Source organism: Lycium barbarum, chromosome 4, assembly GCF_019175385.1.
Source record: "Lycium barbarum isolate Lr01 chromosome 4, ASM1917538v2, whole genome shotgun sequence".
NCBI classification, from domain to species: Eukaryota; Viridiplantae; Streptophyta; class Magnoliopsida; order Solanales; family Solanaceae; genus Lycium; species Lycium barbarum.
In genome coordinates this window covers 139,226,256-139,237,872 of record NC_083340.1, presented here as the reverse complement: position 1 = coordinate 139,237,872, position 11,617 = coordinate 139,226,256, and the positions used below count along the sequence as shown (strand labels likewise).

Genomic DNA, 11,617 nt, shown 5'->3' with positions numbered 1-11,617 from the left:
TCATGTTTGGACATGAAATTTGAATTTCTTAAGTTGTATTTTTTCTTATAGACATAAAAACCCCGCAAGTTGTGAGAACCATAAAAACTTTCTCAATTCTTATACAATCTTACCAAATGAGCAAGTCATAGTTCATAACAAAATTAATACACTACTAGAAGACCTTTATAAGAAATACAAGATCAATTAATCAAATGTTAGTTCAATAAAAGGAAAATTTAACATAAATATTAATATAACTACTTTTTAATGTAATTCTTTCACATGTTACGAACAATCTCTTCACGCCGAGCATGCATTTCCCGATCAGATGACCGAGAAGATGAACCAACATTGTTAGATTTAAACATTTTATGGATCTTTTTTTACAAAATATAAGCTTATGGATCAAGTTTTACATTTAAAAATTTTAAAATCATGATTTGAAAATCTCAAATCATACCTTTTTTGGATGATTTGGTCATCTACATGTCCAAACGCGTACTGATTAGTTAAATACAAATTGCTTCTGACCAAAATACTTTTCAAACGATAAGCTGATTTTATTTTACTAGCCAAATGTTACTATGGTGGATTCAATTGAATTTGATACTACTCAATAATCTTGTAAAGATTATGAATAATATACTTGAAAAAATCAGTACATTTTTTTTTTATCATGACTTTATAATTTTAAATCACTAAATATTCTACCCCTTAATTTTGTTTTAGAAGCATCTCTTCCCATCCACTTACTTAACATCACAAAATTCCAAAGTTGTTAAATTACCCTTTGAATCATCTAAATTCTAAAGCATTAAATCCCAGTATATCCTTTTCCCCCCTCAAATCATAGCATCATCTTCACTTTCTTACCATTTTTTTCACAGTAAGCCGCCTCCACACGCCCTACCCCTACGCCCCTCCCCCCGTACCCCCGCAAAAAAAAAAAAAAAAAACATCGTTCCATCAAATATACACCCACCTACCAAACCCGTCATTATTGTTTGAAATTTTGATCTACACAATTAAAAATATCACATACCCACTACATAGAGTATATCAATTTAGCAGTTATATATATATATATATAGAGCTACAAAGAGTGATGCTCATTTCTTCTTGTGTTGTCAACAAGCCAACATATTTCTCTTCAGTTACTAAAACTCTTTCTTCATCCTCTTATCGCCCCAGTGGGTCCACTCGTTTACGTATACGTCAGTCTTCTTTCCGATCGCTGACGTGGAGCCACGGTGTTAATTGGAAATCTCAGATCAGAACAAGTGTAACACCTCTTCTCAATCGAAAACTCTCTACCATGGGTATTTCCGTCATTTCACACTCCTCCCTCGCCCTTAACTTTCATTAGATCAGATTTGTAAAAAAAAAAAAAAAAAAAAAAAAATGTTTCATTAGATTTGCTGCAATAACACATATTTTTGTTGTTCCAATTCATAAATGATTTGTTAACAGAGTTTGATTTTTCAGATGGTCACTCAACTAATAATTAACGTCGTAGAAAGAGTTTCATTGGGTTTGCTGTCAACTATACATTCTTTCTTGTTATGGTTGTAAAAAGGAAAAAAAAAATCATTGGATTGTTGTGATTTATGAATATGAAGTAATTTGATGTTTAGGTTTATAGAATGGATGGATCTTCATGATAATATTGTTGTTAAAGATGTAGAAAAGTGTGGTGTAACAATCTTTTGGCCATCAAAATTATTCACTTTTTTCCCGAGTAAAAATTCTAAATCCAACTTGAAGTTGTATTTCAAATTTGGAAAACAATATATAACCTGTTTTCCAACTCACTTTTCACTTTTTAAAGTTGTGTTTAAGTACATTCGAGCATGAAAGTAATTCCAAATATTCTTTTAAAAAGGATTCCAACGGCATAAATTCCAAATAAAGTGAAAAAATATTTGGAATATATGGCATGCCTGTTAAGATTTATAGAATTGAATTATGGATCCACCAAAAGCTAGAAATAATCAAATCTTTTGGCTTTTTTTAAAAATTTAAATAGAGAAAAAGTGACGAATTTTATTTTTAAACTTTCAAATACTTTTCAATGAGACTAAGGTGGGTGGACATTTGAATAACAGATGTTGAACTTGTTCAAAAAAAAAAAAAAAGAAACACTTTCATTGGATTGTTTGGATTTGTGAATATGAAGTCATTTTGATGTTTAAATGAATATGGTGTAAAAATCTTGGATTTAAAGAATGTCCACCACAAGCTAGAAATAATTAAATTACTTTTTGGTTTTTATTAGAAAATAGAAAAGAAAAAGTGGACCAAATAATTTTTTATTTTTTTTTAAATTTTAAATACTTTTCAATGAGACTAAGGTAGGTGGACATTTGAATGATAGATGTTGAAGTTGACCTAAAATATTTATTCTTTTGACGTTTGTATTTTCTACTGGATATTTGTTTAATAATGTTTTTGATAACTTTAAAGAGTTGGTGTCACTGATTAACTTGTTAGACAAGAAAATAAAGAATCTGATACTGTTTGTTAATGGATTCAGCTTCAGAGAACCCATTCAATGGAATCCTCACTAGTCTTCCCAAGCCTGGAGGTGGTGAATTTGGAAAGTACTATAGCCTTCCTGCACTGAATGATCCGCGAATTGGTAATTTCATCCGACCCTGATATTTCTTATATATAATAAACTACTTTCTTTTATTCTGTGATGTGAACAAATTACCTGCTTTGTTGCTTGAATTTGTCGATCGGTATCTTGTCACCTGTTGCATTTTATTTGATGAATAGAGTATTGTATTTCTTATTGGAGAATTATGGTTAATTCCTTCAACATATAGTTGTCTAGGCTTGGTATTTAGGCCCCTCCAAAATCCTCTTTTTTCCCCTTTTCTTATTTTCCTTTTCAGGTTAAATTAGTGACTTTTGAATTTTGCATTATTGAGGTGATTTGATCTCACATTGTTGTGTCTCTCAATATATCCTGTTTGACCAAGCTTCTGGGAGGTCAGCAGTGCTTATTTTAGAAATTTGAGGTGTTTGAGCAAGCTTGAGAAAAAATAAGTGTTTTTGAGCAGTAACAGAAGCTAAAAGAAGGTAGCTTTTCCCCAAAAGCACTTTTGGAACATTGGCCAAGCACAAAGTACTGCTCTAATGTTGGCAAAAGTGCTTTTCGAATTGATTAGTTAAACACAAGCTGCTACTATCCAAAAGTACTTTTTCAATAAACACTTGTGAGAAAAAGCACTTTTCATAGTAACCAGATTTTGAAAGCTTAGCCAAACAGGCTATAAATGATTGAATTTGTTTATATGTATCTTTTTCACCTGTTGTATTTTATTTGATGACTAGAGTATTGTATTTCTTATTCGAGAATTATGGTTAATTCCTTCAACACATCGTTGTCTAGGCTTGGTAGTTAGGCCCTTTCCAAGTCCTCTTTTTCCCCATTTCTTATTTTCTTTTTCAGGTTGAATTTAGCGGACTTTTGAATTTTGCTTTATTGAATTGCTTGATCTCACATTCTTGTGTCATCTCAGTAAGTCTATATATTCCAGTTTACTGACTTTTTCTTGGTTTCGTTTTTGTAACAGACAAGCTGCCATATTCTATTAGAATTCTTCTTGAATCAGCAATCCGTAATTGTGACAACTTTCAAGTCACAAAGGAAGATGTTGAGAAGATCATTGACTGGGAAAATACTTCACCGAAGCTAGCGGAGATACCTTTTAAGCCAGCCCGAGTCTTGCTGCAAGTATGTCATGTCTCTAAAATAAAAAAAGAAAAAAAAAATGGAATTCAAGATGTAACAGCTTCCATCTTAACTGTTTTTGGCAGGATTTTACTGGTGTACCAGCTGTTGTAGACCTTGCTTGCATGCGCGATGCCATGAACAAGCTTGGCAGCGATGCTGACAAGATTAATCCATTGGTATTCATTTCTTTTAAGTATAGCTGATGTTAGCAAAGTTTCTTAAACAGTGTGGCTAGTCACCTTTACTGGTAAATGTTGAAACAACTAAGGTGGCATTTCTTTCAAATTCTTGAAGAGGAGTTTCAATCAATATTTTGTTCAATTTTTTGGAATAGCTGTTTTTCAACCAACACCAAGAAAAAAAAATTAGTTTTCTTGGTGTTTATTTAAGAGTTGGTGCAAAAAGTTGATCTTTTTCCAGAACAAGTTTTTCAATAATTTGGATATATAATTATTTTTTGAAATTGAATTTGGATATACAATTATTGAAATGCTTTCTTCTTATGTATCAAGGACTTAGTAATCACTAATTATTATAAGTTTGAGGATATTGGTATATACTTATAATTTTTTTTTTTTTTTTGAGGTCATTGTTACAGTTCTTCTGTTGGTTTTCTGTATCATGAAGATTCATCATTAGTTCTTCTGTTGGTCTTTGGATAGATTTTTCCACTTCATGGTAATGTATCTTATTCTTTTTTCATTGGGTATATTTTCAGGTGCCGGTAGATCTAGTAATTGATCATTCAGTTCAAGTTGACGTGGCAAGGTCAGAAAATGCAGTCCAAGCTAATATGGAACTTGAATTCCAGAGGAACAAGGAGAGATTCGCCTTTCTTAAGTGGGGTTCTAATGCTTTTCGCAACATGCTTGTTGTTCCACCAGGTTCTGGTATTGTGCATCAGGTATTATACCTGAAAATTGAAAGGGGCCAGTTGTACTTAATGTTGTGTTTGTCTTCTGTAGAGTCAATGCATTGATATTCCTGGATTTACTATCCCTAAAGAACATGACATTCCGGAACTGATAATAGCTTTTGGCACCATAATCTTATTAGGTGAATCTTGAATACCTCGGAAGAGTCGTCTTTAACAGGGAAGGTTTGCTCTATCCTGATAGTGTTGTCGGAACAGATTCCCACACCACTATGATCGATGGGCTTGGAGTTGCTGGCTGGGGTGTTGGAGGTATTGAAGCAGAAGCTACAATGCTTGGTCAGGTATGAACCCATGAATGCCATAAGGAAAGATTGTGTATCATGCTGAAACATGGAATAGTCTTCTGTACCTTTTCGTGTCTCTTGCCTTATCAACAGACCTCATATTACTTCTTTCAATTAACAGATTTTCACTGTACTCCTTGATCCAAATCTAAATCCTTTATATTGGTCTATTGTAAAATTTCTACATTCCTGAATCTGAAATTTATCTTTCATGATACACACAGATACTTGATTTTTCGACATTTTATCTTTCTTTGTAAAAGTGGCAAGTGAGGTCACTTAGAATTTTACATCGAATTGGACATAGTCAGCTTCACTTGAATAGCTCAATTCATCTCAACATGACAATTCTACGTTTTCATCTATGTAAACATCTGATATATATATGCTGAACTTTCAATGGTCTTTCTTTCCAATGCTACTTTCTGGATGCCTACAGCCAATGAGCATGGTCTTGCCTGGAGTTGTTGGGTTCAAGTTATCTGGGAAATTGCGCAATGGTGTAACTGCCACTGACTTGGTCTTGACAGTCACTCAGATGCTGAGGAAGCATGGTGTTGTTGGAAAGTTTGTTGAATTCTATGGTAAATATGGGGAAACTAGACAAATTACTTACTAACAAGTCCAAAATAGTACATAGGTTCACCAGAGAAAGACTTGACTGTTTGTTTATTTTTCTTTAGGTGATGGAATGGCTGAACTATCATTGGCTGACCGGGCCACCATTGCAAACATGTCTCCTGAATATGGTGCTACAATGGGTTTCTTCCCTGTAGATCATGTTACCTTGCAGTATCTGAAATTAACAGGGAGAAGTGACGAAACAGTAAGTGTTTAGACACGTGTGCATTGCACATGAAGATAAGATATAAATTGCTTTTATATTTTCTAACTCCTAAAATTTTAGGTGGCAATGGTTGAAGCATATTTGCGCGCAAATAATATGTTTGTCGACTATAATGAGGTTAGTCTTCCTTGCTACCCCCAGCTGTGAATGTCTTTTATTTAAGTATGAGAATCTCTCTTGATGGAATAAATGAAAACATAAATGAACCAATCTATAAGGTTGTGTCTTTTTTTTTTTCTTCTTTACAGTATTCTAAAAAACTTTTCATACTCCTAATTTCAGCCTCAACATGAGAAAGTTTACTCTGCTTGCTTGTCCCTAGACCTTGCCGACGTCGAGCCATGTGTGTCAGGGCCAAAAAGGTATGTTTCATGTCTTTGGTAGACAATCTATTGAATTTGAGAAACATTGTAACAACTTTGTAATATATATTTTTATTTTCCTTGATAGACCTCATGACCGTGTGCCTTTGAAAGAGATGAAGTCTGATTGGCACTCTTGCCTTGATAACAAGGTTGGATTCAAGGTGAGCAAGTACTCTTTTCTACTTTATACCTTTGAATCTCCTCATGACATATGAACATACTACTGAATTACCAAGGTCAACCTTTGAGTTTTGGAAATGCTAATTTGACTGGCTCTATTCACTGTAGGGATTTGCTGTGCCAAAAGATGTGCAGGAAAAAGTGGTAAAATTTTCTTTCCACGGACAAGATGCAGAGCTCAAGCATGGAAGTGTTGTTATTGCTGCTATCACAAGTTGCACTAATACATCAAACCCCAGTGTTATGCTAGGAGCAGCCCTTGTTGCAAAAAAGGCTTGTGACCTGGGTCTACATGTCAGTTCTGGTCTATATACTTGTTTTTCATCAACTGCTTCTTCGTAATTTGCTAATATCTTTCCTTGTTGATATCCAGGTTAAGCCATGGGTTAAAACAAGTCTTGCTCCTGGCTCCGGCGTAGTTACAAAATATTTACTTCAGAGGTATTCTTCGTAGTTTCTCAGAGGAAGTTTCTACTTATCCCATCCTTGTGTATACTGATTCACTATATGTGGAAATGTGGTATTTGTTGTGAAACAGTGGGCTGCAGACGTACTTAAATCAGCAAGGTTTCAATATTGTTGGATATGGCTGCACAACTTGTATTGGGAATTCTGGGGATTTAGATGAATCAGTCTCTTCTGCTATAACAGAAAATGGTAACTCCTTATGATCACTTGTATTTAGCAATAGCATTATCTAGTCTGTCTTTTAGGTGATTGTTTGACTTATTGTTGTGTGTGTAGACATTGTTGCTGCTGCTGTACTCTCTGGAAATCGGAACTTTGAGGGACGTGTTCATCCCTTGACGAGAGCAAACTACCTTGCTTCACCTCCTTTAGTGGTTGCCTATGCTCTTGCTGGCACTGTAAGTAAATGCACAGAGTTTTATTGCTTATCCTGGACTTCGCTTCTGCTATATATTCTATGCTTTATAGTGGTAAACATGTAGTAGAAACATACTTCTAATGAACAAATAAGATGTAAATCTATGATAATCGGAATTGTCGACTCAGAATAAGAGTCAGATTGGATATGCTGAGTTTGGAATGGGAGCTTATATCACCGTGATGCATCTTAATTATGATAAATACCGGAGTAGACTTTCATAGTTAGATGTCTGTAGTAATGTTAAAACTGCTCAAAGGCAAAGTTAAACACATTTGAGAAAAGCTGTCGAAGTAGTGGATATATAAAGTGAATGAGGTATCATTGGAAACTTGTGTTAGGCGCAACTACTTACGTAACCAGGTTGTTACAAAATAGGAATATTGATTAGTCAAAGCCTTGAAGGTGAACAACTTTGGTAGTTACACATTAGAACCCTCTTTTTTTGAAACTGGTAATGTTAAAGTATAAAAAGAATGTACTTTTAACATTAGCTCAGCTCATTTCAACCCATAAAAATATTGGGGTGATATGACCCATGAGAAATCTTGTCAAAATATTTTCAAAAGTCATTTTCTTTATTTGATATGTTATATATAGCGATAATAAAGAAAAAAATAGACTAAAAAAATTATAACAGAACAAAGAAAGAAATTTAAACTTAGTAAGAATTAGGTGGGTTAGGTTATGACCCGCTTTTTAGCCCTTTTATTAACTCAACCCATTTTGAACAGCCCAAATTCAGCCCAACCCATTTGACACCCCTACTTGCACGCATGATTTCATTGTGGTTCTAAAAAGATTACGAAAAACCATATGGGTGTATCATATGCTGTCATCAATCATCATATACAGCCCATGCTGCTGAGAAACTGACTGAAAACTATAAATGACTTGCAGGTTGATATAGACTTTGAGAAAGAGCCAATTGGAGTGGGAAAGGATGGTAAGGATGTCTACTTCAGGGATATTTGGCCATCAACTGAAGAAATTGCTGAGGTATCTAGTTAGTTAACCTTGTACACCTACAACTGATGAAAAAAAAAGAGTAAACTGAAAATGAGATCTTTCCTTGTTAGGCTGTCCAATCAAGTGTATTGCCAGACATGTTCAAAAGTACCTATGAAGCTATTACAAAGGGAAACAATATGTGGAATCAATTATCAGTACCAGAAGCCAAGCTCTACTCATGGGACCCTACTTCTACGTACATTCATGAGCCACCATATTTCAAGGATATGACTATGGATCCCCCGGGGCCTGCTGGAGTGAAGGATGCTTACTGCTTGCTGAACTTTGGTGATAGTATTACCACGGATCACATTTCGCCAGCTGGAAGCATCCATAAAGATAGCCCTGCTGCTAAGTACCTCAATGAGCGGGGGGTTGATCGCAGGGACTTCAACTCATATGGTAGCCGTCGTGGTAATGATGAAATTATGGCTAGGGGTACTTTTGCCAACATCCGAATTGTAAATAAGCTGTTAAATGGGGAAGTTGGCCCAAAGACAATTCACATTCCCTCAGGAGAGAAACTGTCTGTGTTTGATGCTGCAATGGTACTTTACTCTTTCCATTTGCTTACATTTTTGAGATAATTACAGTCCAATGCCTTTCGGTCATCTAATTTACAAAATAGCCAGAAATTGTAGAGGTTTCGTATACTAAGTATTAATATACATATAATATTCATACTGTAGACTGTAGACATATAATATACATAATCAGTGTATATGTTTTGTATATTTTGGCTAGTCCCTGTAATTAATTTCAGCTGACGGGCCAATAATGAGAACAGCCCATTCTATTTTGCCATTCCTTTCCAGATTCTGTTGACATTAAGATAGTCCCCATAATGCATTTCAAAATTCGTAACAACACAGTTGATCCTTCAGAGATTTGTATGATATGTTTAACATTTCTTAATGCATGATACTTTCAGAAATACAAGTCTGCTGGGCAAGCCACTATAATCTTAGCTGGAGCTGAATATGGAAGTGGAAGCTCCCGAGATTGGGCTGCTAAGGGCCCCATGTTGTTGGTGGGTTTCAACACTTCTGTTTGAATTTGTGTTGATTTCTTCCTGTTTCTATCCTATTGGATTTTCTAATCAAAAAAGCTGTTTGATAGGGAGTTAAAGCTGTAATTGCTAAAAGCTTTGAGAGGATTCACCGTAGCAACTTGGTAGGAATGGGAATTGTGCCACTATGTTTCAAGGCTGGTGAGGATGCAGAAACACTTGGATTGACAGGTCATGAGCGATATACTATTGATCTCCCAGACAAAATTAGCGAGATCCGCCCAGGTCAAGATGTTACTGTACAAACAGACACTGGAAAATCTTTCACATGCGTAGTCCGCTTTGACACTGAGGTATATTCCACTTTCTATTGCTTTTTAGTTATCTGTTTTCCTCGTGGTGTTTGATTGTGTGAAAGATGCTGACATGTTAATTTATTTTCGAGAGAAGGCGCTATTCCCCGTATTAAGCCTGGGCTAATACTATCCTCCAAAAGCTTTCTCAACCCCATAAATATTTAATGAAAGAAGTCAATGCCAACTGTCAGATAGCCCAGTGTAAATAGTCAGAAGGTGTAATAAAGTACATTTAAGTGTCTCACAATGATGAAGAGTAAAGTTATATATTCTGTAGTATGTATATAAAATGATGCAGGCATGAGATACTTGTCTTATGCATTCCCATAATTCTTCCTCCCGTGTCTTTATTTCTCAGACCACCCATACCAAACAGCCAAAAGTAAATCACTAGTATTTTTATTTTTATTTTAAAGTGAATTCCTCTCCTTTGCCTTTCCCTCGCCTTTGGAACATAAAAATGTAGAAGATTAAAAGTGGGGAGGAGTTTTGGTATTTTTTTGGTCTTGTGTATTTCAAAGTTAAGTTTACAAGTTATTATAAGTTTGTCGTGTGCCGTATAATGGTACATGTTCTTTTTACAGGACACAACGACAAGATCTTTAGCAGTAGTTTAGGGTGCATGTTTGGCTGATATACAAATTAATTTCCTCATCTACAATTGATGTTCATTGGAACAATGAGATGCAAGTAAAAAGATATATAAAAAGTATGGAATAAGAATGTTTCGTCACAATTTTTTTAAAAGGTAAAGATATATTATCCTTCAAGAATTACAAAATCTAAATCTCTTCATCCGCTATATAGACTTAAAGAACACATATTTCGGATAAAGAGATGTTATAATATATGTTGCTCGGACTCTCCAGAAATGATATCCTTCAAAAGCAATGCATTTTTGCGTGATTCGACATGGGTGTAGTGGCATTTTTGGAGAGTCTTGAGCAACATGAGCAACATAGTTCTTAATATACTCCATGCATTTCACACACATTCAATTTGAATAAGGAAACAGTAGAGATCTCTTGTTCAGTTATCCTTTCACCATATATTAGGTCTTTTAACATTGTATATCGGGGAATTTTTTCTCTTGGTCCGCTAATTCCATAAAGGGCTGGTGGGTGGGGGTAGAGCCTCTAGCGCCAATGTCGATGAATCAAAGGTGTCTTTTTATGGTATGGAATAGGAAGAGCAAGAATGGGGTAATAATTTTTCTATATTGCTGGGGTAAATAGCCCTTTTCCCAACCCGAACTTATGGCTGTTTGATTTCCTTTTACAGGTCGAGTTGGCTTATTTCAACCATGGAGGTATCCTCCCATACGTCATTCGACAGTTGAGTCAGCAATGAAACACTGCATTGATCTTTTAGTAGCTACCTTTATCAGACAGCTGCTTAGTTGTGGAAAAAGGAGAATGGAAGGAAAAAAGTGTTTCTCGTTGGTGAAACTTGAGACAGGAATAATGGATCATAGAAGTTTTAACGACATTGTTGGGTGAGGTTATGAGGTTATTTTGTTACTTCAGTAAGCACTGTCAAGCTAATCCTTTGGTGATGAATAGCAGTATACCTTCTTTTGGCAATAAAATTTCTTTTGGTTAGTCTGGAAATCTTAAAGACCCCCAGAAGCTGAACACAGAGGGTCGTTTCCTATATTGATACAACTGTTATTTTCACATCCATTTGACATGTTAATGTTATACGCAAAACAATTACTGTGTTGCTGTGCCAAATAAGTTGGGGTCCGCTATATGAATTGCTGACCATGTTTTTCGCTCAATTGATATCACCATAAATGTCAATTATGCACATACCTTCATAATTGTTATCCTCAAAACCATTGAGGGATGCACATTGTTGACAGAGGTTGTGGACCACTACTTTAGCTCCCGTTTGGCCATAGATTTTGGAAGCTGTTTTTCAAGAAAAAATGTGAAAATATTGTTTTGTCCATTGAATTTGATCAGTTTTTGAATTTGTTTTACAAAACTGTAAATTTTTTCTAAGTAAAATGCATG

At 35.0% G+C, this 11,617-nt stretch overlaps 1 protein-coding gene across 2 annotated transcripts; it reads left to right on the top strand.

Annotated features, from left to right (window-relative positions):
• The first annotated feature begins 951 nt into the window (after positions 1 to 951).
• On the top strand, positions 952 to 11,379 carry LOC132636643 (aconitate hydratase, cytoplasmic). Of its 2 annotated transcripts, none has more exons than XM_060353599.1 (20): positions 952 to 1,301; positions 2,516 to 2,620; positions 3,564 to 3,724; positions 3,808 to 3,900; positions 4,443 to 4,628; positions 4,781 to 4,942; positions 5,385 to 5,529; positions 5,629 to 5,771; positions 5,853 to 5,909; positions 6,075 to 6,154; positions 6,243 to 6,318; positions 6,446 to 6,631; positions 6,711 to 6,778; positions 6,876 to 6,994; positions 7,082 to 7,203; positions 8,124 to 8,222; positions 8,303 to 8,782; positions 9,166 to 9,264; positions 9,354 to 9,596; positions 10,881 to 11,379. In XM_060353599.1, the coding sequence occupies exons 1-20, from the start codon at positions 1,088 to 1,090 to the stop codon at positions 10,947 to 10,949; spliced, it is 2,907 nt and encodes a 968-aa protein (XP_060209582.1). In that variant the 5' UTR covers positions 952 to 1,087; the 3' UTR covers positions 10,950 to 11,379. The 2 variants fall into 2 exon arrangements, with proteins under 2 accessions (XP_060209582.1, XP_060209583.1); XM_060353600.1 differs by lacking the exon at positions 952 to 1,301 and adding an exon at positions 1,369 to 1,513.
• Positions 11,380 to 11,617: the final 238 nt, after the last annotated feature.